Consider the following 23,860-nt stretch of genomic DNA (forward strand, 5'->3'; position numbering starts at 1 on the left):
CTGATCCCCGCAGGCCACGCTGAGGGACCCCACCAGTGCACAAATCCGGGCCTCTAGTATATTAATGAAGAAACACATTCTGCTACTGATGCTTGAACACTTCCTATCACAAATGATAAGTAAGAGCTTACAATTTCTTGTAATGAGCACGTTATAACAGAGTTCTGTGAAAGTATATAAGAAGTGGAACCCATGGAATATTATCCAACCTTAAAAAGAAAGGAAATCTTACCCTGGCCAGGTGGCTCAGTTGGTTGGAGCGATGTCCTGTGCACCAAAAGGTTGCAGTTTCGATTCCGGGTCAGGGCACATACCCAGGTTGGGGCCCATCTGGGAGGCAACAATCAATGTTTATCTCTCTCTCCCTCCCCCTCCCTCTTCTCTCTCTAAAAATCAACAAGCATATCCTTGGACGAGGATTAAAAAATAAGGAAGGAAGGAAGGAAGGAAATCTTGTCACATGCTACAACATGGATGAACCTTGAGGATATTATGCTAAGTGAAATAAGTCAGTCACAAAATGACAATACTGTTATATTCCACTTACATGAGGTATCTAAAGTAGTCGAATTCACAGAAACAAAGTAGAATGGTGGTTAGCAGGTAAAAAAGGGCAGTTGTTTAATATGAGTTTCAGTGTTACAGGATAAAAAAGTCCTAGGATCTGTTTTGCAATTACGTAAATACTAGAAGCCCAGTGGACAAAATTCCTGCACGGGTAGGGTCCCTAGGCCTGGCCAGCGATCAGGGCCCATCAGGTTCCCCGCCTCCCCGCCTCCTCCTTCCTTCGCTCCCTCAGCACCCCACTGCCACTGGTCATCCGTCATGTTCTGCGCCACCCCCTGGTGGTCAGCACACATCACAGCAAGTGATCGGACTCCCAGTCTCCTGGTTGAACTCCTGAGGGGACAATTTGCATATTAGTCTTTTATTATATAGGCTGCCTTACACTACTAAACTGTATACTCAAAAATGGTTATTGCCAAAACCGGTCTGGCTCAGTGGATAGAGCGTCGGCCTGCGGACTGAAAGGTCCCAGGTTTGATTCCGGTCAAGGGCATGTACCTGGGTTGCGGGCACATCCCCAGCAGGGGGTGTGCAGGAGGCAGCTGATTGATGTTTCTCTCCCATCGATGTTTCTAACTATCTATCTCTCCCCCTTCCTCTCTGTAAAAAAATCAATAAAATATATTTTTAAAAAAATGGTTATGACGGTAAATTTTATGTTATGTTTTTAAAAATAATTTTAAAAAAGAATAAGAAGGTGACTCAGCATAATCATGGTGAAAGATTGCCTATAAATGAAATGACACTAAATTAAGGGATAAGTAAGCATCTACCTTCTTTACCATAACTTTAAATCCATGGTTAATCCTTAGTCTACATCTTACCTACTCCATCAGCAACATCTAAAACAGCTGCCCACTCCCTTCTGCGGGAAACATGTCCTTCACTTGGCTTCCAGGACAGAACCTGGTTCCTCTCACCTTCACTAACCACTGCTCAATCTCCTTTGCTGGTTCCTCACCATCACCTCAGTCTCTAAACACTGGAGAACCTTGGGGCCCAGTCCTCAGACCTCTTCTTTACACATATGCACTCCCTTGTGGTCTCACTGAGTAGAATTTAATGCAGTGTTTCTCAACTTTGTTTTCATTATGGCTCCTTCAAGGAGCCTTTTAAATATTTTTATTTTCTCAATCATCCCATATCTATTAATTAAATACTAAATAAGATTGTACTGGGTAGGACTGACTTTTGGAGCAAACCATTGTAATGTCTAAGATTTTTTCCACCCTCTCCCCCCAAGAACCAATGCCCCCTTTGGAGTGCTATTGTCCCTGTTGACAATGCATAGTCTAATGGTTTAAATACCATCTCTAAGCTGAAGGCCCTCACATTTATCTCTTCTCTTTTCCCTAGGCTTCACACATTTATCCAATTCCTTCTTTAAATATCTTCAGTGGGATATTTAATAGTCTTCTTAAATGAACATGTCCAAAAACAAACTCCAGACTTTCCAACCAGACTGTGTCACCTCCCTGTTCAGAATCCTCATTACAGTTGCCTAGAAGGCCTTAGAGAGGAGCTGCCTCTCCTTCATCTTTGACCTCATCTCCCACTCTTCCATTTATTCACTAAGTTCCGCAATATTGGCCTCCCTGCTGCTCCTCAACATGCCAGCCATGCTCCTACCCATGGCGTTTGCACTACGTGTGTTCCTTCCAGTTAGCACCAGAGTCAGCAAAGTGCATACAGCCCATGGCTTCTTTTACTGGAAAGCAGATGCGCTTACTGGGTTAAGTAGTCTATTGCTGCTTTTGCACTACAATAGCAGAGTCAAAGAGCTGCAACAGAGACTGTATGGCCTGCAAAGTCTGAAATATTTACTATCTGGCCTTTCTGCTTTGTATTTTTCTATAGCACTTATCACCTGACATTCTATGTTTTACTTATTTATCTTGGTTGTTGTCTGTTTCCCCTGACCTAAAATATAAGCTCCCCAGGGCAGAATTTTTGTTTGTTTGTTGCATTAGCACCAAGGGATCCCAGATTGGAGAAGGTGCAAGCTGGGCAGGCGTCTAGTGTGTCTCTCAAATCGATGTTTCTCTCTCTCTGTCTCCCCTCTCACTCCTACTCTCTCTAAAAAAATCAATGGGAAACAATATCCTTGGGTGAGGATTAACAACAACAAAAAAGGTTATTCTGCACCAATTTTTACTTATAGGAATAATACTCCACTGAAAGCACTTTTGTGATTCTCTTTTAAAAGATACTCCATGTTCTTTCTAGCAATATTTTCTAATTCAGCTTAATCCTTATAGCCCTAAAATAATTCATTAGGCTTAACAAAAAGGTTCAAAGTGAAGAAATAGATTATGAAGGTGATGAGAATGAAAGGGAAAGAAAGCAAGGCACTGTGTGTGCGTGCGTGCGTGTGTGTAAAGAACAAAGAATTGAGTGAGGAAAGATAGCTTTAAGTCCCACCATTAGCCGTGTGATTTTAGACCAAGGTTTCTTAACCTTGGCACTACTGACATGTTAGGCTGCACGATTCTCTGCTGAGGGGGCCGTTCGAGCACTGCAAGATGTTTAGCAGCATCCCTGTCCTCTACACACTAGTGCCAGTAGGACCCTCCAATTGTGACAACTGGAAAGTTCTCCAGACATTGCCAAATGTCTCCTGGGAGCAAAATCACCCCTGCTTGAGAGCCACTGTCTTACATAAGACTTAAATATCCTCATACTTCAGTTTCACCTATAAGTGAAAACGTCAACCTTTAGATCCAAGATCCCTTTTGGCTCTAAAAATGATAAATTTCTATAAAAGATCTGAATAAAGATGATCGAAAGTAGTGTTATTAATGAGGAAGGGACAAGGTATGTCATGAAAGAAGTTAATATTTTTGTTTAGTTTTCCTTATTACCTGGATAATATAACTTCCTAGTATAGATTAAATGATTCAGTTATATAATCTTTTAAAAATAAGAAAATTGGGTTGTTTTAAAAAATGTATCAAAAGACTAAAAAAGTAAAGACTCTTCTAGCACTACGGTGTCGGGTGAATTTCCCGCCAAAATATAAGATGGCGCGGGCAATTATTTAGGTTTCCCGCGCAAAATCAGAGTTAGTTTAAAATGCCTATATCTTTTGAAGTATGGGTTCGATTGAAATGAAATTTTCGGTTTCTTGTGTAAAAAATGAAAATTTATTCAATCACAGACATTTTTTTATCTATTCAGTACATAAATAATTCGATATATATAAACTAAATACGAAAAACCCAAAAAATACTTATTACCTAAAAATATACACATATTTTTAAAGTTTAAAATAAAATTTTCATAATAAATCAAAACAAATAGAAATTAATAGTTTTTTAGCGTATTTTTCAAAACACGCCCCTTTATGTAGAGGTATATTGCAAAATTTGCACATGTAGCGTGTCTCACTGCGCAATTTATGAACGGAACATACGCGACACCTTCTCAAAATGTTTTTCTTTTTTCCACTTCCGACAATTGCCTGTAACGTATGCTTTCTCATGTCCATCGATAGCCTGCATGGTGGATCAGATGTAGGTGGTTTAGCCCGCATTCCAGAAGTAGACGGTACTGGTTGAAGGTCTGGAACAATGTCCATGTCCTCTGGAATATCATCCGTCAACCAGTGGATAGCTGTTTGTTTCAAAAACATTTTAAAACCCATTTTTCTTTGCCTCACTGATTTGTAAACTGCATAAGAATTAAATAATGCGCAATTTATCATATACATTGCCAACCTTTTTGTCCATTTGACCGTCCTCCGCAATATCGAATAATATGAAAGGTATTGGTCGGCCCGGTCAACACCTTTCATATGTTTATTGTAGTCAATGAGTGCATTCGGTTTTACAATTTTCTTTTTTGATGTTCTGTCAATATTCTGACTTTCTTCCATCTCCGCAGAATGAATCGAAGAAATCAGGTATACAGGCTTTTTTGATTGCCACACTTGTAACAATATATCATTTTTCCTTATAAATTTTGTTTCACCCTTTTTCAAAGAAATTGTTTGAAAATCTTTAGGTATACCTCGATTTTTCCGGATTGTTCCACATATTCTGAATTTGTTTTTCATAAGTGCTTCACAATTTGCGACGCTATTATAATAATTGTCCATATATATATGGTACCATGAATCAGTGTATGGAGACACTACTGTTTGTATCGTTTCCAATAATCGCTTTCCTTCGCCGCAATAAATTTCCATGTTACAGATATATCCTGTATCACTTTCGCACAACAAACGAACCAATATTCCATATTTAACGATCTTGCCAGCATTATATACCCTAAAGAATAATCTTCCCCTCCAAGGTACGATCCCTTCATCTAGTGATAATTGCTGATGAGGTTTGTAAATATTTATAAATTTAGGCACAAAATAATCTAGTACTGGTCTCACTTTGCAAAGTCTATCTGATTCATTTACGATATCCGCATTATTATTGAAGTGCCAAGCTTTCCATATCTGTCGGAACCTGTCTCTCGTCATCGTTTTACCAAAATATGGCGTCTCCGTCCATGGCTCCGTGGTCCAATAGTCATCTCTTCTATCTTTGCGCACCTGTCCCACGAGAACAATTAACCCTAAAAACTTCTTCATCTCTTGAGGGGTTATATCTTTCCACTTTAGGCTTTTTTTTGAAAGTTTGAAATTATTCCTATTTTGATTATAATACCTGTTTGACTCCTCTACAAGAAATTCAAAAAAATCATCTCCGATAAATAATTTCACGGCATCTTCTATATTATTTATAACAGCATCTGTGTTTAATCCTTGATGCCCTAAAAAATCTTCTAAGACCGGTGGATTATCAACATGCGACCATTCTTCTCTCCCGCCTTCTATATCTGACTCTGAGTCAGAGCTGGAGCTCGAAATTCTTCGTCGCCTCAATGTCCTGGGACGCACCATTACTTCATCATCACTAGAATCTTCATCACTTGTACTCGAATTTTCAAGATCGCTATCACAAGAATAATTGGACAACTTGTCTGCACAAAACTCATCATCACTATAGTCTGAATGCTGCGACATTCTAGGTTAAAGCAAATAAAAATAATACTAACTGAAAATAGCGGTACTCCGATAGATATCTGATATAAAAAAATAATTATTATGCGAACACTTTGCGGAACGATTTTATTTTATTTGGTTAAAAAATTCTATATGAATGTCTTTATCACAATATATTTAAATATTTAAACACGTAATAACATTCACAAAACTCAAAACTAAAGACGTCCGGACACAAGAAGTATTTCTCAATAACTATTCTCTTTGCATGGTGAGATATCCAGGGATATCGGTTATAAAATGAGAAAACAATACATTGGTACCCTAACGGTATTGTACTCAACCAGCGCCATAAAGTGTTCTCTACTTACAAGGGATTTTTATGATACCTATTACCCCAATGGGTATGAAACGGTTCGCATACGCAGGTAGGTATCTTTGTGAACGGCAAACAAACAAATATTTGGTAATACGCAGTTACAATCGGCCCGAGTTTACACGTTTCCCGCACTCCACCGCAAATCTATATGAACCGAGTTAAGACGGCTCCCGCGGAGTACGCGCAATTCACGCGAGCCGACTTAACTCGTTTCCCGCAATCCAAGTGCTAGAATCTACATGAAAGGGGCATGATAATCACTTTCAGTGCATAATCTTGACTCAATTTTAGATTAATTTTTAAAATGTCTATAAAGGATATTTTTGGTAAAGGTGGGAAACTCTGAATATGGACAAAATAATAGGGAATGTTAAATGCATCACTGTTAAATTCTTCTGGCAAGATAACAGTATTGTAGGTCTACAGGAGAATATCTTTGTCCTTAGGAGATTCATACTGAAGTGTTAGGAGTCAAATGCCATGATGTTTGCAACTTATTTTCAAAGGGTTAAAAAAAAGTGTGTGTGTGTGTAGTTATACATCTTAGAGACAGAGGAGAGATAAAGCAAATGTGACAAGATGCTTGCAAATGTTGAATTAAGGTGAAGAGCATGCAAGTATTCTTTGTACTATTCTTTCAACTTTTCCATTAGTTGGTAATTGTTCAAGATAAAAACAATAAAAACACATCTAGTGTACATATCAAATTATGTCCATATTGGCTTTTCAGTTGACCATAGCACACACACCTTTTCCAGCACTTTAGTAAGTACTTTATCCAAAACTCCCCACTCTGTCAGAATCTCCTGGAATGGTCAGAGGCCCTGTTGGGGACAAGCTATTCTGAACAAACAATCCAAGTGATTCTGATCTAGTGCTGGCCATCCCTTCCCAACCTTCAGTACCACTGCAATAGGGTATGAACTTCTAAAACCAAGGCTGTGTCTTAGCAATCAGAAGCCAGACCACAGCTGAAGGCATTCAATAAATATTTGTTCAGTGTTAAACAAATGGTTCCCACACTACTGTTTCTTTCCTCCTCCTACTTCCCCTCTGCACTTTTTCTTCTTTTTTCTTTTTAAACACTGGGGTAAGAAAGGGTAAAAAAATGAACAGTGCCTCAGTAGCTTTAAGTCAAAATAAATTCGGATTAATGATAACATCATTAATCATTATTAGAGTAATAAATAGGACAACCCAAAACAAAAAACAACTCTAAAAATCAGTTTACTGTTTTAATTGTACTGTAGCATCATGCGTTCTCTTTCTTCCCCAGAAATGACAATCTCTACAAATAATCTTCTTACTAAGATATAGCTCAACTATGCCATGTAATAAAGCTGTATTAAAAACAGAATGGCAAACAGTCTTACCAAAGGCTAAAAAAAAATTGTTAGTTTTAGCATCTATTGTTCCTTCCTGTGAGTAATAGTTTTTTATGTGAGCTACGGAAACAAACTTATCAAGCAAAGGGAGTGCTACCAAATACCAAAGCTCAGATTTAAAGTGTTATGTCCAAAATTGTGCCCATTATAAAGACACTAGAGGCCTGGTGCACAAAATCCATGCACAGGTAGGGTCCCTGGTCAGCGATCAGAGCCGATCGGAGCCTTCCTTCCCCCAGCTGTGTGCTGCCGGCCAGGGCCTTCCTTCATTCCGTGCCGCCTCCTGGTGGTCAGCGCACATCATTGCGAGTGGTCGAACTCCTGGTCAGTTAAACTCCCGAGGGGACAATTTGCATATTAGCCTTTTATTATATGGAACTGGCAACAATTTTTTAAAAAGTTCCTTCCCACAAACTGTAAAACAGGTAAAAACCATGGCAGAAATCTGTTATAAGACTTAACCAAAATATATGTTACCTACAAGCTATGGTATAGATTATTTTAGGCAAAATTGGCTTTACAAGACTATCTGTAATCCTTGAATGGAGGAAAATGTATTCCAAATGGTAATGCAAATAAAGATTTTCCAAATCAGGAACCAAGATGGCGGCGTAGGGAGCGGACCTGTGTGTGCTGCTCTCTCACAGCATCATTGAAACTATCAACTATGAAGTAAACAACCGCCACTCAGAACCATGGGGAAGTTGGCCCAGTGGGAGATCTACAACTGGAGGAAAAGAAAGAAGCGCAGTGAGACTGAGTGGGAGCTACGGAGGCACCAAAACCAGAGGTACGCAGTCACACGCCACGCGGGCTGCAAATGGATTCTCGGTTTTTTACGAACCCTCGAATCCTCTGGGCTTGCTCGGGGCGGGTCTCTGAGGCCCCAGATCCCACAGGGAGAGGTGGCCACGGCCTTGCAGTGGTCGGAGAGCGAGGGAAGCTCTGATACGCGGCTGCTCGCCGGCACCGAGGGACAAGAAGTCCTGGTGTCCCGGGGAGGCGAGGGGCGCGGAGACGCCGCCATCGCTATTTCATCCACGCTGGTGACTCCCTGTGACCCCGCCCTACCCTCAGGGCTGTGCCAGAGGCACAAGAGGGAATGACTGTGCTTTTACAAACTCTCAAATCCACTGAGCTGGTTCGGGCGGGTCTCTGAGGCCCCAGGCCCCAAGGCGAGAGACGGCACGGCCTTCCAGCGGTCAGGAAGCGAGGGAGGCTCTGGCGCTCGGCTGCTCGCCGGCACTGGGGGACGCAAAGTCCTGGTGTCCTGGATAGGCAAGGGGCCGCTGAGTCTCCGCCCCGGCGACTCCCTGTGATCCCGCCCTAAGCAATTTACATTCCCATCTGGGCTGTGCCAGACCCACAAGTAGAAGCGCCTTTTCTTCTGCAAACTTTCAAATCCACTGAGCTGGTTCAGGCGGGATCATGAAGCACCAGACCCTACAGGGAGAGGCAGCACGGCCTTGCAGCCATCAGAAAGCGAGGGAGACTCTGTTGCACAGCTGTTCGCCGGCACTGGGGGACACAAAGCCCTGGCAGAGAGTCAAGGGGCCGCGGAGACTCAGCAGTGCTATTTGCTCCGCCATGGCGACTCCCTGAGTCTCAGCCTTAATCAATTTACATCCCCATCCAAGCTGTGCCAGGTGCACAAAAAGACCCACCTGCGCTTTTGCAGCCTATCCCAACAAATTGCAGACTTCAACTGCTCGCAGCCATGAGGGACACACTCAAGAAGCAGACCCAGGAGAACCAGGATGGCGGCATAAGGAAGAGACCTGTGCGTGCTACCTCGCACAACAACATCGAAACTACCAAATATCAGACAAACACCTATCATACAGAACCATGGGAAAGTTGGCCCAGTGGAAGCTCTACAACTGGAAGGAGAGAAAGAACATTGAGACTGAGTAGGATGTGACACCAAGTACAGAGCCCAACCCAACAAACTGCAGATTTCAACTCCTCGAATAGAAAGAAGCGCATTGAGACTGAGTAGGATGTGCAGAGGCACCAAGTACAGAGCCCATCCCAGCAGGCTGCAGATTTCAGCTCCTTGCATCTGGGAGGGACGCAATCGGGGGGCAGAGTCGGGTCCGGGGCCGGCCAGGGCTGGGCCTGACTGGGCCGGCACTGTGGAACTGCTGTACCAGCAAGCGCACAAACATGCCCACTGGTCCCAGTCTCTGGTGGGGCGCTGGGGGACAGCAGACAGGCAGTCTGTGCACTTGGTGGAGGGCAGGAGCGCTGGATGTTCAACCACCAGGAACGCCTGGAGATTTTGTCTAGTGGGGAGCCGCCGGCAGGGGACAGAGGGCCAAACTTCCTGTTTCCCCGGTAAGGCTGGGATGGCCCCGGTGAGGTTGAAACGGTCCAGGTGTGGTAGGGACGACCCCGGTCAGGTCGAAACGGCCCCGGTGTGGTAGGGACAACCCCGGTCAGGTTGAAACAGCCCCGGTGTGGTAGGGACAACCCCGGTGAGGTTGAAACGGCCCCTGTGAGGTAGGGACGACCCCAGTCAGGTCGAAACGGCCCCGGTGTGGTAGGGACGACCCCGGTGAGGTTGAAACAGCCCCCGTGAGGTAGGGACGACCCCAGTCAGGTCGAAACGGCCCCGGTGTGGTAGGGACGACCCCGGTGAGGTTGAAACAGCCCCCGTGAGGTAGGGACGACCCCAGTCAGGTCGAAACGGCCCCCGTGAGGTAGGGACGACCCCGGTGAGGTTGAAACGGCCCCCGTGAGGTAGGGACGACCCCAGTCAGGTCGCAACGGCCCCGGCGTGGTAGGGACAACCCCGGTCAGGTTGAAACGGCCCCCGTGAGGTAGGGACGACCCCAGTCAGGTCGAAACGACCCCGGTGTGGTAGGGACGACCCCGGTGAGGTTGAAACAGCCCCCGTGAGGTAGGGACGACCCCAGTCAGGTCGAAACGGCCCCGGTGTGGTAGGGACGACCCCGGTGAGGTTGAAACAGCCCCCGTGAGGTAGGGACGACCCCAGTCAGGTCGAAACGGCCCCGGCGTGGTAGGGACAACCCCGGTCAGGTTGAAACGGCCCCCGTGAGGTAGGGACGACCCCGGTGAGGTTGAAACAGCCCCCGTGAGGTAGGGACGACCCCAGTCAGGTCGAAACGGCCCCGGTGTGGTAGGGACAACTCCGGTCAGGTCGAAACGGCCCCGGCGTGGTAGGGACAACCCCGGTCAGGTTGAAACGGCCCCCGTGAGGTAGGGACGACCCCGGTGAGGTTGAAACAGCCCCCGTGAGGTAGGGACGACCCCAGTCAGGTCGAAACGGCCCCGGCGTGGTAGGGACAACCCCGGTCAGGTTGAAACGGCCCCCGTGAGGTAGGGACGACCCCAGTCAGGTCGCAACGGCCCCGGTGTGGTAGGGACAACCCCGGTCAGGTTGAAACGGCCCCCGTGAGGTAGGGACGACCCCAGTCAGGTCGAAACGGCCCTGGTGTGGTAGGGACAACCCCGGTCAGGTTGAAACAGCCCCGGCGTGGTAGGGACAACCCCGGTCAGGTTGAAACGGCCCCCGTGAGGTAGGGACGACCCCAGTCAGGTCGAAACGGCCCCGGTGTGGTTGGGACAACCCCGGTGAGGTTGAAACGGCCCCCGTGAGGTAGGGACAACCTTGGTCAGGTCGCAACGGCCCCGGTGTGGTAGGGACAGCCCCAGTCAGGTTGAAACGGCCCTGGTGTGGTAGGGACGACCCCGGTGAGGTTGAAACGGCCCCTGTGAGGTAGGGACGACCCAGGTGAGGTTGAAACGGCCCTGGTGAGGCTCAGACGGCCCTGGTGAGGTTGAGACTACTCCAGTGAGGTTGGGACAAATAAAGGGGACCAGTATGGACTGATGAACAGGGGTAGATACAGAAACAGAGCAACATTGAACAGAATGTTAAACTACAATGGGGAGCCTGGGGAGGGTTGGGGGGGGATTAAGAGACCAACTGAAGGACTTATATGCATGCATATAAGATTAACCAATGGACACAAGACACGGGGGGGGGGGGGTAGGGGCCGGGGGAATGTCATGGGGGGGAAAAAGGAGACATATGTAATACTCTTTGTAATACTTTAAGAAATAAAAATTATTATTGAAAAAAAAAAAAAAAAAAAAAAAGATTTTCCAAATCAGACTGTTTCGTTTAATTTAGCACCTGCTATGTCAAGGGTTACCCTGGACTTTATGGGAAATACAGAAGAGCAGACTCTGTCCTCAAAAACCTGAAATTCAGTCTGTGTGACAAATAAATGAATAATCCCAATACAATAATTCTAAGACAGAGATATATAGGGTTTCTATTCCAACTTAAGAAAGGACTTTTAAGTAAGAGGGAACAATGAATGGGAAGAAGTGTAATGCAAGGTACCAAGCTCTAACAGAAAGCCATTAGCAAACCTGATTAACATACTTGTGGTATGTTAGCATCTGGAGTCTCATGGGACTTGCTAGACTGAAATAAAGGGGCTGCTATTCAAGACCTCTCTCTGCCAACAGGAAGCCTGTGTTCAATCTACTCTGTGAAGAAAGGATCAAGTTGATGTCACATAGACAGTGCTATGGACCAACTCATACTCTAACGTGGCAAGAAAAGGGGAAAGGAGGATAAGGAGGATGTGCCAGGTAGGAGAAAAAGCATACACACAGGCAAGGAGTCATAAAAGGACTTGACATATTTTAAGCCTAATTTTTCTTAAGGGATCCTCTAAGAGCTAATCATATACCCTATATAAATCCTGTTTTCATTAAAATATATAATCTAAGGCAAGTGTTATGTTATGTTTTTAGCATCTTAACACCATTCCAAGGTATCAATGCAAATGTTTAATTTCAAAGCTACAAGTGTATAATACATCCCAGTTGATAACTTATGATAAACGCTATATGTGACAGAAAAGGCAATTTTAAGGAAGTAAAAGATACACACCTGAAACAGACAAATTAGGTCACATACTATTTCAAAAGATTTATACACTGACTATTAAGCTTATTTTTAAGTACCCAATACCCATGTGCAACTAGGGATAGACTTAGGCAGGAGCTCGCTAATCCTTGTCAGGTTTACTAGGATACTAAGTAGACAGACACAACCTTCCCTTCCTCAACCAGAACCAACTTTTATAAACTTACTAGAGGCCCAGTGCAAAAAAATTTGTGCACTCGGGGGTAGGGGGTCCCTCAGCCCGGCCTGTGCCCTCTCGCAGTCTGGGACCACTCGGGGGTGACCACCTGCTGGCTTAGGCCTGCTCCCCGAGGGATTGGGCCTAAGATGGCAATCAGACATCCCTCTGGCATCCCGGCAGCCCTCGGGGGATGTCTATTTGCCAGTGGGGAGCAGACCTAAGCTGCAGACAGACATCCTTAGCGCTGCTGAGGAGGCAGGAGAGGCTCCCACCACCACTGCTGTACTGGCAGCCATCAGCCTGGCCTGTGGCTGAGCAGAGATCCCCCCTGTGAGAGCACACTGACCACCAGAGGGCAGCTCCTGCATTGAGCGTCTGCCCCCTGGTGGTCAGTGTGTGTCATAGTGACCAGTCATTCCCAGTCCTTCTGCTGTTAGGGTCAGTTTGCATATTACCCTTTTACTATATAGGATAGAGGCCTGGTGCACAGGTGGGGGCCGGCTGGTTTGCCCTGAAGGGTGTCCCAGATCAGGGTGGGGGTCCTGCTTGGGTACCTGGCCAGCCTGGGTGAGGGGCTGATGGCTGTTTGCAGCTGGTCGCACCCCCTTCAGGGTGGGGGTCCCCACTGGGGTGCCTGGCCAGCCTGGATGACGGGCTGATGGCTGTTTGCAGCTGGTCACACCCCCTTCAGGTGGGGGTCCCCACTGGGGTGCCTGGCCAGTCTGGGTGAGGGGCTGAGGGCCATTTTCAGGCTGGCGGGTGACTGAAGCTCCCAGCCTCTTTTTTTTTTTCTTTCTTTTTTTATTCTGGGATTTATTTACCTTCTATAGCTGTCACTGGAGCTGAGAGCTGGCTCCAGCTCTGAGGCCTTGGATGGCTGAAAGCAGGTATCTGGGTTTGTTTAGCTTCTATAAATTGAAACTCTGTTACCATCACTGGCACTCTAAGCTCTGAGCCCACTGCCGGCTGAAAGCAGGTACCTGGGGTTTGTTTAGCTTCTATAATTGCAACATTGTTGCATGTGGAGCTCAGAGCTGGGCCGCGCAGGCAGGGAACCTTGGCTTCCTCCATCGCCGGGGCAACCAAGCCTCATGTTCGCTTCAGCTGCGTGGCTGCCGGCCGCCATCTTTGTTGGCAGTTAATTTGCATATCTCGCTGATTAGCCAATGGGAAGGGTAGCGAAGTTACGGTTAATTACCACGTTTCTCTATTATTAGATAGGATTAGTAAATGTTGACTTTAAAAAATGCTGAATGGGAAATCAAAATAAACATCTTTTGGGGGGGTGTCGGGGAGAGATAAATCAAATGTCAATTTTGTCGTGCCAACCCAAACTAATATCTAACAAAGGAAATGGTGACAATTAAAATACAGCAAATTTGTGAGGAAGGATGATATATGGTATTAAAGATGACCTACAGAAAAAGACTTCCTCATGTCGGAAAGACAGCGTGGTAAAGTATACAAAATACATCTTGTGAGGCAGAAGTCTGGTTCCCTCCCTGATTTTGCTAATGATCCAAGAGGTCGTCTCCCTAAATTGACAAGATTTAATACCATTAAGATCTCCAAGGTCCCTTTCAGCTCTTCAATTTTAATCCTTAAATTCAGAACTTTTAATTTTGTTTATTGGAATAGGAAGAGTGGAAGGTAGGAAATATTCTCTGTTCTACAGAGTATTTTTGTTTTATGGAGTGGATCTTGTTAAGTATTATTGATTTTTTCCTCCCATAGTATAATCACTATGAACTGGGTGAATCCAAAGTAACTCTATACTGATTTTGATCTTTGAGTCTCATAAAAATGCTTGGAATTCCTTTACCACAGATAAGTTTTATTCTCCAACCATAAAACCCTCAAAGTAGTGAAAAACAAACAGGACTTTCTTGTTATTCTCTACAGATATCAGTATATCACAAACAAACTGCCAATTGTTATGGTTCAATTTTTTTTATTTTAATATATGTATGTATGTATAGATATCTTTGCCTGGCATACTTTCAACACTGATTGTACAGATCACTCAAGAGATACTTCGACATTTTCTCAAAAGTAAATATGATATACAGGATGACCTGTTGCTACTGCAATTTACCAAAACATTTCAAGTGAAGTGTACATCATGAGAAATAAATCTAACAAAATGAAAATTACTAACATTTCCAAAGTATTATTTTACCAAAGACAGTCTACTCCAACATGAAACTGACCACAAAAAAACCCCCCAAAATACTACTAATAAGCTAATATAACCTAAGAATTTCTAATGTTACTAATCCCAGGCAGGTTTTCATTTATAGTCACTACTATTTCCACCATCATTTTATTTCTAAAATTGACATTCCTCTAGCTTTAAAACAGCTTTTTGTATTATCAACAACCACGAGAGATTTTTTAGCCTAAAATAAGACTAGTTCTTAGAGCAATTTCTCTTTTCTGGAAAAAATGTAAACATTAATGATTTTAAAACAAAAAACAATGACATTTAACTGAAATAATTAGCACCATTCTTAAAGGAGATACTAGTTGAAAGAATCATCAACCTATTAATATTAAACATCCAACAAGTAAATAAATACAAATTCTGTACATTTCATAGCACTAAGGAAATATCTTGGAAAAAAAACAAAACCCTTGGTTTATGGCAATGGATACCACTACAGATCAAATTCTATCACAAAAAATTCTTAAGGCACTAATCAAATGATTTTCATAGATAGATTTAAGCTTTCATATTTAACCCTGAACTCTTCAAGGCCTCTAGTTTCTGAATTACAATTTATTAGACTCACAGCATAAGAAATCCACCAGCCTTTAAAAATAAAAACCTATTAAACGAATGGTTGTTTTGTTAAATGGCCTACGAACTGTTTTTGTTGCTGTGACATTTTTAGTTTAATGTCTGTTTTTTATCATCAGAATTTGATTTTTATTACTATTTAATATAAATCTAGAGTTTTTAAAATTTATATTCCATTTAATAAAAAACCCAGAAATAGTATCCCGCCCTCTTAAAAATAGACACGAGACATTATATAAAAGACATAGTCAAGTGAGTAGAAAGCTTCTTGAAAACAACAGATAAAATTGGGTCTAGAGCAGGGGTGGGCAACCCCTGGCACACGTGCCAAACATGGCACGCCAGTAACATTTGCTGGCACACAAAACCCTCTCTTATAATCTTCCATTTACAATTTTTTTCTTAATGTCGACTTTTTTATTTTTCAGATAAATTTAGTGTAGGTGCATCTTAGATAAATAAATAATTTTACATAACAAGTTATCTTAAAGACCATAGACATGGATTGACGAGAGAGGGGAAGAGCAATTTCTATGCCTCTGCCTTAACTCTTCCTGCCTTCCTAGATCCGACCAGTGTTTTGGTTTCACCCACATACGCTTGTGAATCTTTGTTCTCAGTGATGTATTTTGTTAAGTCTCATAATAGGAGTAGCCTGATGGATGAAAGTAGTAGCTCGTGCATATCTCTGAAGGTCACGAAATATAAACCTGATGCAAAATCTCTGTCATCAGTGATGCATCAGCAAAAGTCCCACTGATAATATCAAACGAAGTCATAAAGTTTTCTGTCCGACTATCAGTGTACATGTATACATTAAAAAATAAATGTATTTTTCATCATCGTCTACTGTGTTTTTGTCGCTCGAATGAATTTTATTATTTCTTCAAGGTTCTTCACATACGTACACCTTAAGAGATATCAAGTAGGCGTAACATGGTCTCAAAAAATTAGGGTTGGCACGCAGAAGAATTTTGAGTCAGAGATTTTGCTGGTTTTGGCACGCACTCACAAAAAGGTTGCCCACCCCTGGTCTAGAGCCTACCAACAACCCAACCATCATGACACTGCCACAAGCCATAGGCTACAGAGGTGACAAGGGAAAGCTGTGTGGGCCAGGTGTGCACTTCTCTTCCACCCCTCTGGCAAATCAACACTATGCTCAAAGGCAGCTGTCTTTAAAATACAGTCACAGACCTTTGAGAGTACTGAAAAGCTGTCAGGTAATCTAAACGCGAATGCATCTGAGTCATAAGTGACACTATTCTAAAAATGATTAAGACAAAATGCTATGAGATACTACGTGAGAACTGGGGGGAACATGCAGAAAAGGAGGGCAGGAAAAACAACTAAATAGAAATCCCATTAAAGCTTAAACTGTGACTCAAATTTGAAAAGTCCTGCTGAGTCGCATCTTCCCAGCCAATTTTCTTACAAGGGGAACTAATTAGAAACTAATATTCTAAATAAAATATTTCTAACACAAACACCTTAAACTTAAGTGAAAGCATATCAAATAATGTCAATCGAATTTCACAACACAAATAACTGGCTAAGTTACCACAGAAAAGCAACTTGTGTGCTGGAACAATGAAACTTATCTTTGGAAATGAGAAGACTTTGGTGGGCACCTAAGATGTTATTTCTCTTTAAGAAAAAAAAAATCTTCAAGTCATCCCTAGAAAAAGATTACACGATCTTTCCATTTCAATTTCTGGAAAGATTATCAGAACAAAATTTTGACTCAATTGTGTTAGTTCTTTTCTTCAGAACACTTAAAAAATAAACCAAACCTACAGTTATGTGCTCCATTAACTAACTTAAGGGTAATTTCTAAAACAAGTAGATTCCACTTCCCTCTCCCTCCCACCCATACAGAAATAAAAAAAATGTAAGCCACAAGTGGTGGAAACCAGACTTCTCAGTGTTGGATAGAGAAGTGGACTGATAAACATATAATAAAAAACAAAACGGTTATAAAATACCATCCCAAAACTCATCACAGATTATCAACAATAAACAATAATGTTATCTACTAATAAAAGCTTAAGAAAAAAAATTATAAATCAATTGTGATTAATAAATGTTTCCATACTGAATAAAAAATCCTATAATAATGAGAAATACAAATGTAAAAAAAACCCCAAAAACTCCCTTCAAGGAGGTGAGATAAAACATTTACTCATTTAAAAATGAAGCCCAATTTTCTTAATAGTACCTCTGCCTTCTACTATCCTCAGAATTTTCCAAACCTGAAGCTACTTCTTTATGTGCCCAACTTCCTTCTCTTTCATTTTTTTAAAAAACTAAAATCTTGGTAAAATGTGTTACACATTTCTAACCTTTCTTAAACAGAGCATATTGGAACCATTTTTTGAATGTGGCACCATTAAAAATAGCCTCTCAGGGTCATGAAGCACAGAAAGCTGTTTCATATTGCTCTATACAAACTGGCTGGCCTGTTTTGTTTGAGTCTGCTTTTAAGGTTTTCCTATCCCCACTTCTACCATCAAATGTGCATGCCTCTAACAGCTCATCACCTCATGTTTGGACTACTACAAAACTCTTCTAATTTGCTACTTTTAATATGATAGGAAATCTAGTATCAAAACTTATTTGAACTATTGTTTTTTTAAGTTACAATACAAATGAGTGAAAAGTATGACCTTGGTGCATTAAATGTATGGAGGTATTTTGAAATTGTTTAATCTTATATTTAAGTCGCATTAAAGTTGAAACTGTTTCCTCAATTTGTTAAAACATTACAACATTTACTTTTCTAATATTGTAATTGGTTTCAAATTCTAAGTTAATAGCATTATTATGTTGTATACAGCTGTACTACCTCCAATGATTTCACTAGAACTACACACTCAATGACACATAAAATGTTCTTCCTTCATGCCTAATTACATTCATTCTAATAACATATGGTGAGGTAATAACAAGGTAAGAATCTATTAGATGAACTCACAAACCTAATTCCCAAAGGAGATACATGTATACTATAAAAAACTTTTATTTCAAAAATTGGGCTTTTAGACTCCTTATTTTTATTTCATCTACTTTCGAATGATGATGGGTTATATATTCAAATCACTAATAATGAACTAAAACTTAGTTGATATTTACTCCACACTTAAATGTACTAGGGTTGTATATTTTAGGGGAAAGAAACATAAATTTTAATATAAACCTTAATATGAATATTGATGGTATTATAGTTTTAATTCATTTACAACTACCACTTACTAAGGAGTAGGGGGAGAGGCAGAAATGAGGTAAGTTAAGGAACTACAAATGAGTATGATTTTTATTTTTGTGATTATAGCACAACCAGCTTTGGGGCTCTTAAAAAACAAAGAAGCAATGAAATCTTGCAAACACTTTTGACAAAATAACTCCAGAAGGAATGTACACATTAAAACAAGAACAAAACAAAGAGTTCACAATATTGCTAGACAACAGTATTAAATGTCACTTCTAATAATATTATCACAGAAAGGTATTTCTAGCTGTTAAGAGAAATCTCCTTGAAAAAGCATTTCAGTATTTTCTAAAGACAAATAAGGAGACTTAATAATAAATAAGATACATTTCGCAGTTGTTAAATTTTATAAGATGCCCACAACAGTATTTGGTTCTGATTTTTACTGATCCCTTTAACAGGATCACAAGTCTTAAAGGACCAACTCTCCCAGCTCTGTGAAGAGCAGAACCATGGGCATGCCTTTAGCAGTGGCCAGAGGGGTTTATATTACCCACATAAGAAACAGTAAAGAACTCTGACAGTGGGAGTGTTAAATATCTGAATAAATTATTTAGAGCAGTTGTGAGATCTCACTCTCTTTAATATTAGAACAGGCTCTCACCAGCCTTGGAAAGGTTCTGAAGAAATGCTATTCAAAATCAAAACTGGATAGCTTCTTGAAGTTCCTTCCACACTCAGAGACTAAGAGTTATACATACATCTACGTCCAACACCACTAGTAACACCAAACAGAACTTTTCTGCAAAGCAATATCTTTACTTAATTAGAGGAAATTAAAAAGGTGGCTTCCTGTGAAGTTTTGTGTTCTGCTAGATAGCTGGGTCTTCTTTATCTGCATTCTCCTGGCTTCCATGGAACCAGAAGTTAACTGCATTTACTTTCCAAAATTTAATTTTTAAACCAAATCCTAATTATAGCATGGACCCAAATTACTAAACTCATTTCCCTAATGAGCTACATGACCTTAGGAAGTTACTTCTTGTAAAATGAGAGGCCTTGCCCTAAGATCAACTAGAATGCAACCTTCATGTTCTGTTCTGCACCGTACTCCCAGCCCCAGTATAGGGAAGGCATTAATGAGAAGATCATTACCAAACTACAAATATAAAATAAATGTAATCATTTTTCTTTTAAAAACAATTAGATTTTAATCTGTATATTAGGTTTTAACTTATATATTCCCAAACATTTTTAAGAGGACAATGAAACTAAAATTTCCTATTGAATAAATAAAGTTTTATATAATTTAAAATAAGGTATTCATAAAACAGGTAAATCATACAAGAACTGACAAACTTCACACAGTTTGTTACACTTCCCTTTTCTTCATCCCCTTTAACCCGTTACTAGATCTTGTCTCTTTCTTTGAAACAAAAATAGCTGGTAGAGAGAACATGCACTGGATTTGCAGTGAGAAGGCCCGAGTTCCAGTCTTATTAACTGGCTCTGTAGGGCCAAGCCACTTCCCCTTTGGGGACTGCAAGACTGCATTTGTAAAACAAGATAGCTAAACTAATTATTAACTTCTAAAGTCTTCTGCTTTAAAAATCTGTAATTCTCCTTTTATTCTAATTACTATTCTATTCCTAATGCCTTGATTCAGTGCTTGCCATCTCATTCCCAGACTTGTACAGTAGCCCCCTATGTATTTCCTTATTTTTCCTTCTTATCCTAAAACTAGAGGCCCGGTGCACGAATTCATGCACTAGTGGGGTCCCTCGGCCTGGCCTGCGGGATCAGGTCCAAACAGGTTCTCCGACATCCCCTGAGGGGTCCTGGATTGTGAGAGGGCGCAGGCCAGGCTGAGGGACCCCACTGGTGCAAGATCGGGGCCCGGGGAGGGATGCAGGAGGGCTCCAGGGAGTGTCTAGCCCAGGGGTGAGCAAACTTTTTGACTCGAGGGCCACAATGGGTTCTTAAACTGGACCGGAGGGCCGGAACAAAAGCATGGATGGAGTGTGTGTGAACTAATATAAATTCAAAGTAAACATCATTACATAAAAGGGTACAGTCTTTTTTTTTTTTTTTTTTTTAGTTTTATTCATTTCAAACGGGCTGGATCCGGCCCGCGGGCCGTAATTTGCCCACAGCTGGTCTAGCCCATCTCACTCAGTCCGGATGGGCCAGACCCTAGCAGCAAGATAACCTACCAGTCAGAGCATCTGCCCCCTGGTGGTCAGCGCATGTCATAGCAAGCGGTTGAGTGGCCTTAGCATATCATTAGCATATTACACTTTGATTGGTTGAATGACTGACTGGACGACCAGACATTTAGCATATTAGGCTTTTATTATATAGGATGAATTCAATCCTAAAACCATGAGTTAAGCAGAGCGAAAAACACAGTCTTTAAAGTCAGAGAGACCCAGGTTTAAATTAAGGCTCTGCCACTAACTAACCATATCTCTAAGATGGTGATATTATTAACTATCTCACTAAGGATTAAATAAACTGTATACAAAGTACCTAACACAATGCCTGACATGTTGAAATACTCAACAACAATTAGCAACTTTCACTATTCCCCAAGATCAAAAGTGTGTTTCCCACTATAGCAAGGGTGACCAATAAGCTGCACAGGTGGCATGCAAGAAGACTTATAAGAGGCAAAAATTGGGTTAAACATTCTCACCAGGCTCCTGTGTCTGCCTGTATTCTGCCAATATGCTTCTGGGTAAAGCAGCCTCAGTCACCAGCTCCTTGTGAATTCTCAAAATTAAATGGTGCAGCCTCCCCAGGCCAAATCGACAGTTCAAGAGGAAATGAAAACTGGACACAACTCCTCAAAAAGACATAGATCCTCTTGGTTTTACCTGAAAGCAAACTCCTGCCTATCATCCTGTGAAAAGCCAGTTAATGTTAAAATTCCATCAAGCATTGTAATTTACCTTGGTTTTTCAATCACAGGAAATTAAAATGTGACAAAAGAAAAAAAGAATAAAATTTCTCACAAAATGAGCATTTTCTCAGAGCTTTGTAGAGTTACACAAATGCCTCAGCAAAAGCAATGGCTTTCTTTTTTATTTCAAAAGTGGGTCAAAAGTGGAAGGAACAAGAAGAGGAGTAATGGGGGTTTGCTTGCAAAGAGAAGCTCATTTCTTATAAAGTGACTTAAGTAGAATTAATTAATGATAGGGAATTTTTTTAAAATTTCCAAACTTGGAATAACAATCTTACTGCCATACATTAGTCGATGATACAGCTGAGTTACTGGGTAACACAGGGCACTCAATCAAGTGTATAGAAGTCTGGAAACGAAAGAAATCTTGAAAGAAATTTGGTTTTTTGAAGTGCCTTCTCTCCCAAGCTACTTCAGTCCAAGCAATTGCTGCCAAAGTATGTAATTAAAAGAATATAACACTATTTAGGGAAAAATCCTGCAGAAAGCTTAGCTTCATTAAGAATTATCCAAAAAAAAAAAAAAATTATCCAAATTCCTGTATCTACTTAAGAACACAAACCACCAATTGAAAATGTGTTCTTCTGTGATCAAGCCCACCAGCTCTACTGGACCCTTTGAATTACACCACCCAATGAACTGACCGAAATTCCTGCCCCCAGCTGCCATGCTGCTTCTGGTTCATCATTTTTTTAAACAGCAGTTAAAGTTCATCCACACCCGCCCCCCCCGCCCCCCATGTTCTTTGCTCACATCCCAAATTCAGCAGTCCTAATTTTCTCTACCCAGACTTGAGATTTATCATCAAAGCCATTCGCCTCCATGACTTTCCTCCTCCACTGGCATTTATCTCCTCTGCACACAGTCCCTTTCCCAGGCCAGTTTCCCCTCATTTACGACCTTATCTATGACCAGGACTCTCCTCACCCAGACTTGGTTCCAGCTTCACCCTCCAGTTCCAGTTCCCACCGCTGCCAGCCCCGGCCCCGGCCCCCTCACCTCTCAGGCCCATCAATCCCCACCGTGGTTAATACCTGACCGTATCGACGCCTGTCCCCCCTGCCCCAGACCTACTGCAGCTGTGCCCCCCGGGCCCCCGGCCCCCCGCCGTATACCAAGTCCTGCCACCCGGCCCTGCCCAGCCCCTCTTCGCGTGCGATCCTGCCCCATCTTCCTCTTTTGGGTCCTCCACTAAATAAACCCCAAAGCCCACTCCTCCCCGCAGCGATCCGCCCTGCGCCCAGCACAGGCCACTCGGGCTGGCCCGTCACACCTCCTGTCCCATCTGAGCCGGGTGCGCCTCCCATTCATTCACGGGAACCGGGTCCCGGAACCTCAGACCCGAGCCTGGCCTCCGAGCACCCACTTCTGGCGCCCGAGACGCCGTCCTCACCGGCCAGGCTGCCGGGTCCGCTGCCCATCTCCGAGGCCCACCCGCCAGCGGGCCGGCTCCGTGGGCGCGCTCAGCCCAGCCGCCTGGAGACCCCTCCTCGCCCTCCCGCGTCACCCGGCCCCGCACCCCGAGCCCCATCCGGCCCGTCCTCTCGGGGTCCCTCTCCCCGCGGGACCCCAGCGCGGGGACCTCCGCCCCCGACGCTCCCCTCTCTCCGGGTCTGCGTCCCACCCCGACTCCCTCCGCCCGCCGCCCCGTGGGGTGTGTCCCCTCCGCCCCCCGGCCGCACCGCGGGGTCACGGCTCCCCGGCTCACCTCGGCGTCCACCACCTCGTGGTAGGCGGGCGGGGGGTCGAAGCCGCCGCCGCCTCCGGTGCTGCCGCCGCGGGAGGGACCGCCATCCCCGCCGCCGTCGCCGCGCGGGCCCCCGCCGGTCCCGGGCCCGGGGCCGCCGCCGCTGTCCATGGGCTCGTAGCCGCCGTAGTCCAGGCCCGGCCGCTCGTTGGTGAGCAGCGCCACGGCCTCGTTGATGTCGTTCTTGGCCAGGCGCAGGGCCTTGCGGATGGCGGCGGGGTCCGAGAAGCCCATGCACAGCAGCGTGGTCATGTGCTGCTCCTCCTCCGACTCCATGGCGCGGGCCTCCGGGCGGCGCCGGCCGGCGGGCGGCGGAGCTGCCTCGGCGCCGTCCCCGCGCCCCGGGGGGCCTCTGCGCTCCCGGCCTGCGCCCTCCGCGGCCGCCGGGCCGGGCTGGGTGCGGGCGTGCGCGCCGCGAGCCGAGCGAGGGCGGTGGGGCGCTCAGGCGCGGCGGCCGGGCCCAGCCCTGCGCGCCGCCATGTTGGCCTCCGCCTCCCCTCCCCTCCCCGCCCCTCCCTTCCCTTCCCCCGCCGCCGCCCGCGCCTCCGCCTCCGCCTCCGCCCCCGCCCGCGGGGCAGCGCCTCCGCTCCCGGAAGTGGCCCCAGGCGGGGTTCACGGGAAAGGTTGGAGGTGATTTTTTTTTTTTTTTTTCTTAAAGGAGCGAAGGGAGGGGCCGCGCCGAAAAGC

At 43.9% G+C, this 23,860-nt stretch overlaps 1 protein-coding gene across 2 annotated transcripts in view; it reads right to left on the reverse strand.

The window, feature by feature from the left end:
• Positions 1 to 23,552, reverse strand: part of USP24 (ubiquitin specific peptidase 24) — a 138,880-nt gene extending 115,328 nt beyond the window's left edge. For both annotated transcript variants that reach the window (XM_070405211.1, XM_070405210.1), the window contains exon 1: positions 23,135 to 23,552. In XM_070405211.1, the coding sequence (XP_070261312.1) occupies positions 23,135 to 23,449 (315 nt within the window). In that variant the 5' untranslated portion in view covers positions 23,450 to 23,552. The remainder of the gene's footprint in view (positions 1 to 23,134) is intronic.
• Between the last annotated feature and the right edge of the window lie 308 nt (positions 23,553 to 23,860).

Source organism: Myotis yumanensis, unplaced genomic scaffold (genome assembly GCF_028538775.1).
Source record: "Myotis yumanensis isolate MYYU_CA2020_CCGP unplaced genomic scaffold, mMyoYum1.0.hap1 SCAF_2, whole genome shotgun sequence".
Classification (NCBI taxonomy): domain Eukaryota; kingdom Metazoa; phylum Chordata; class Mammalia; order Chiroptera; family Vespertilionidae; genus Myotis; species Myotis yumanensis.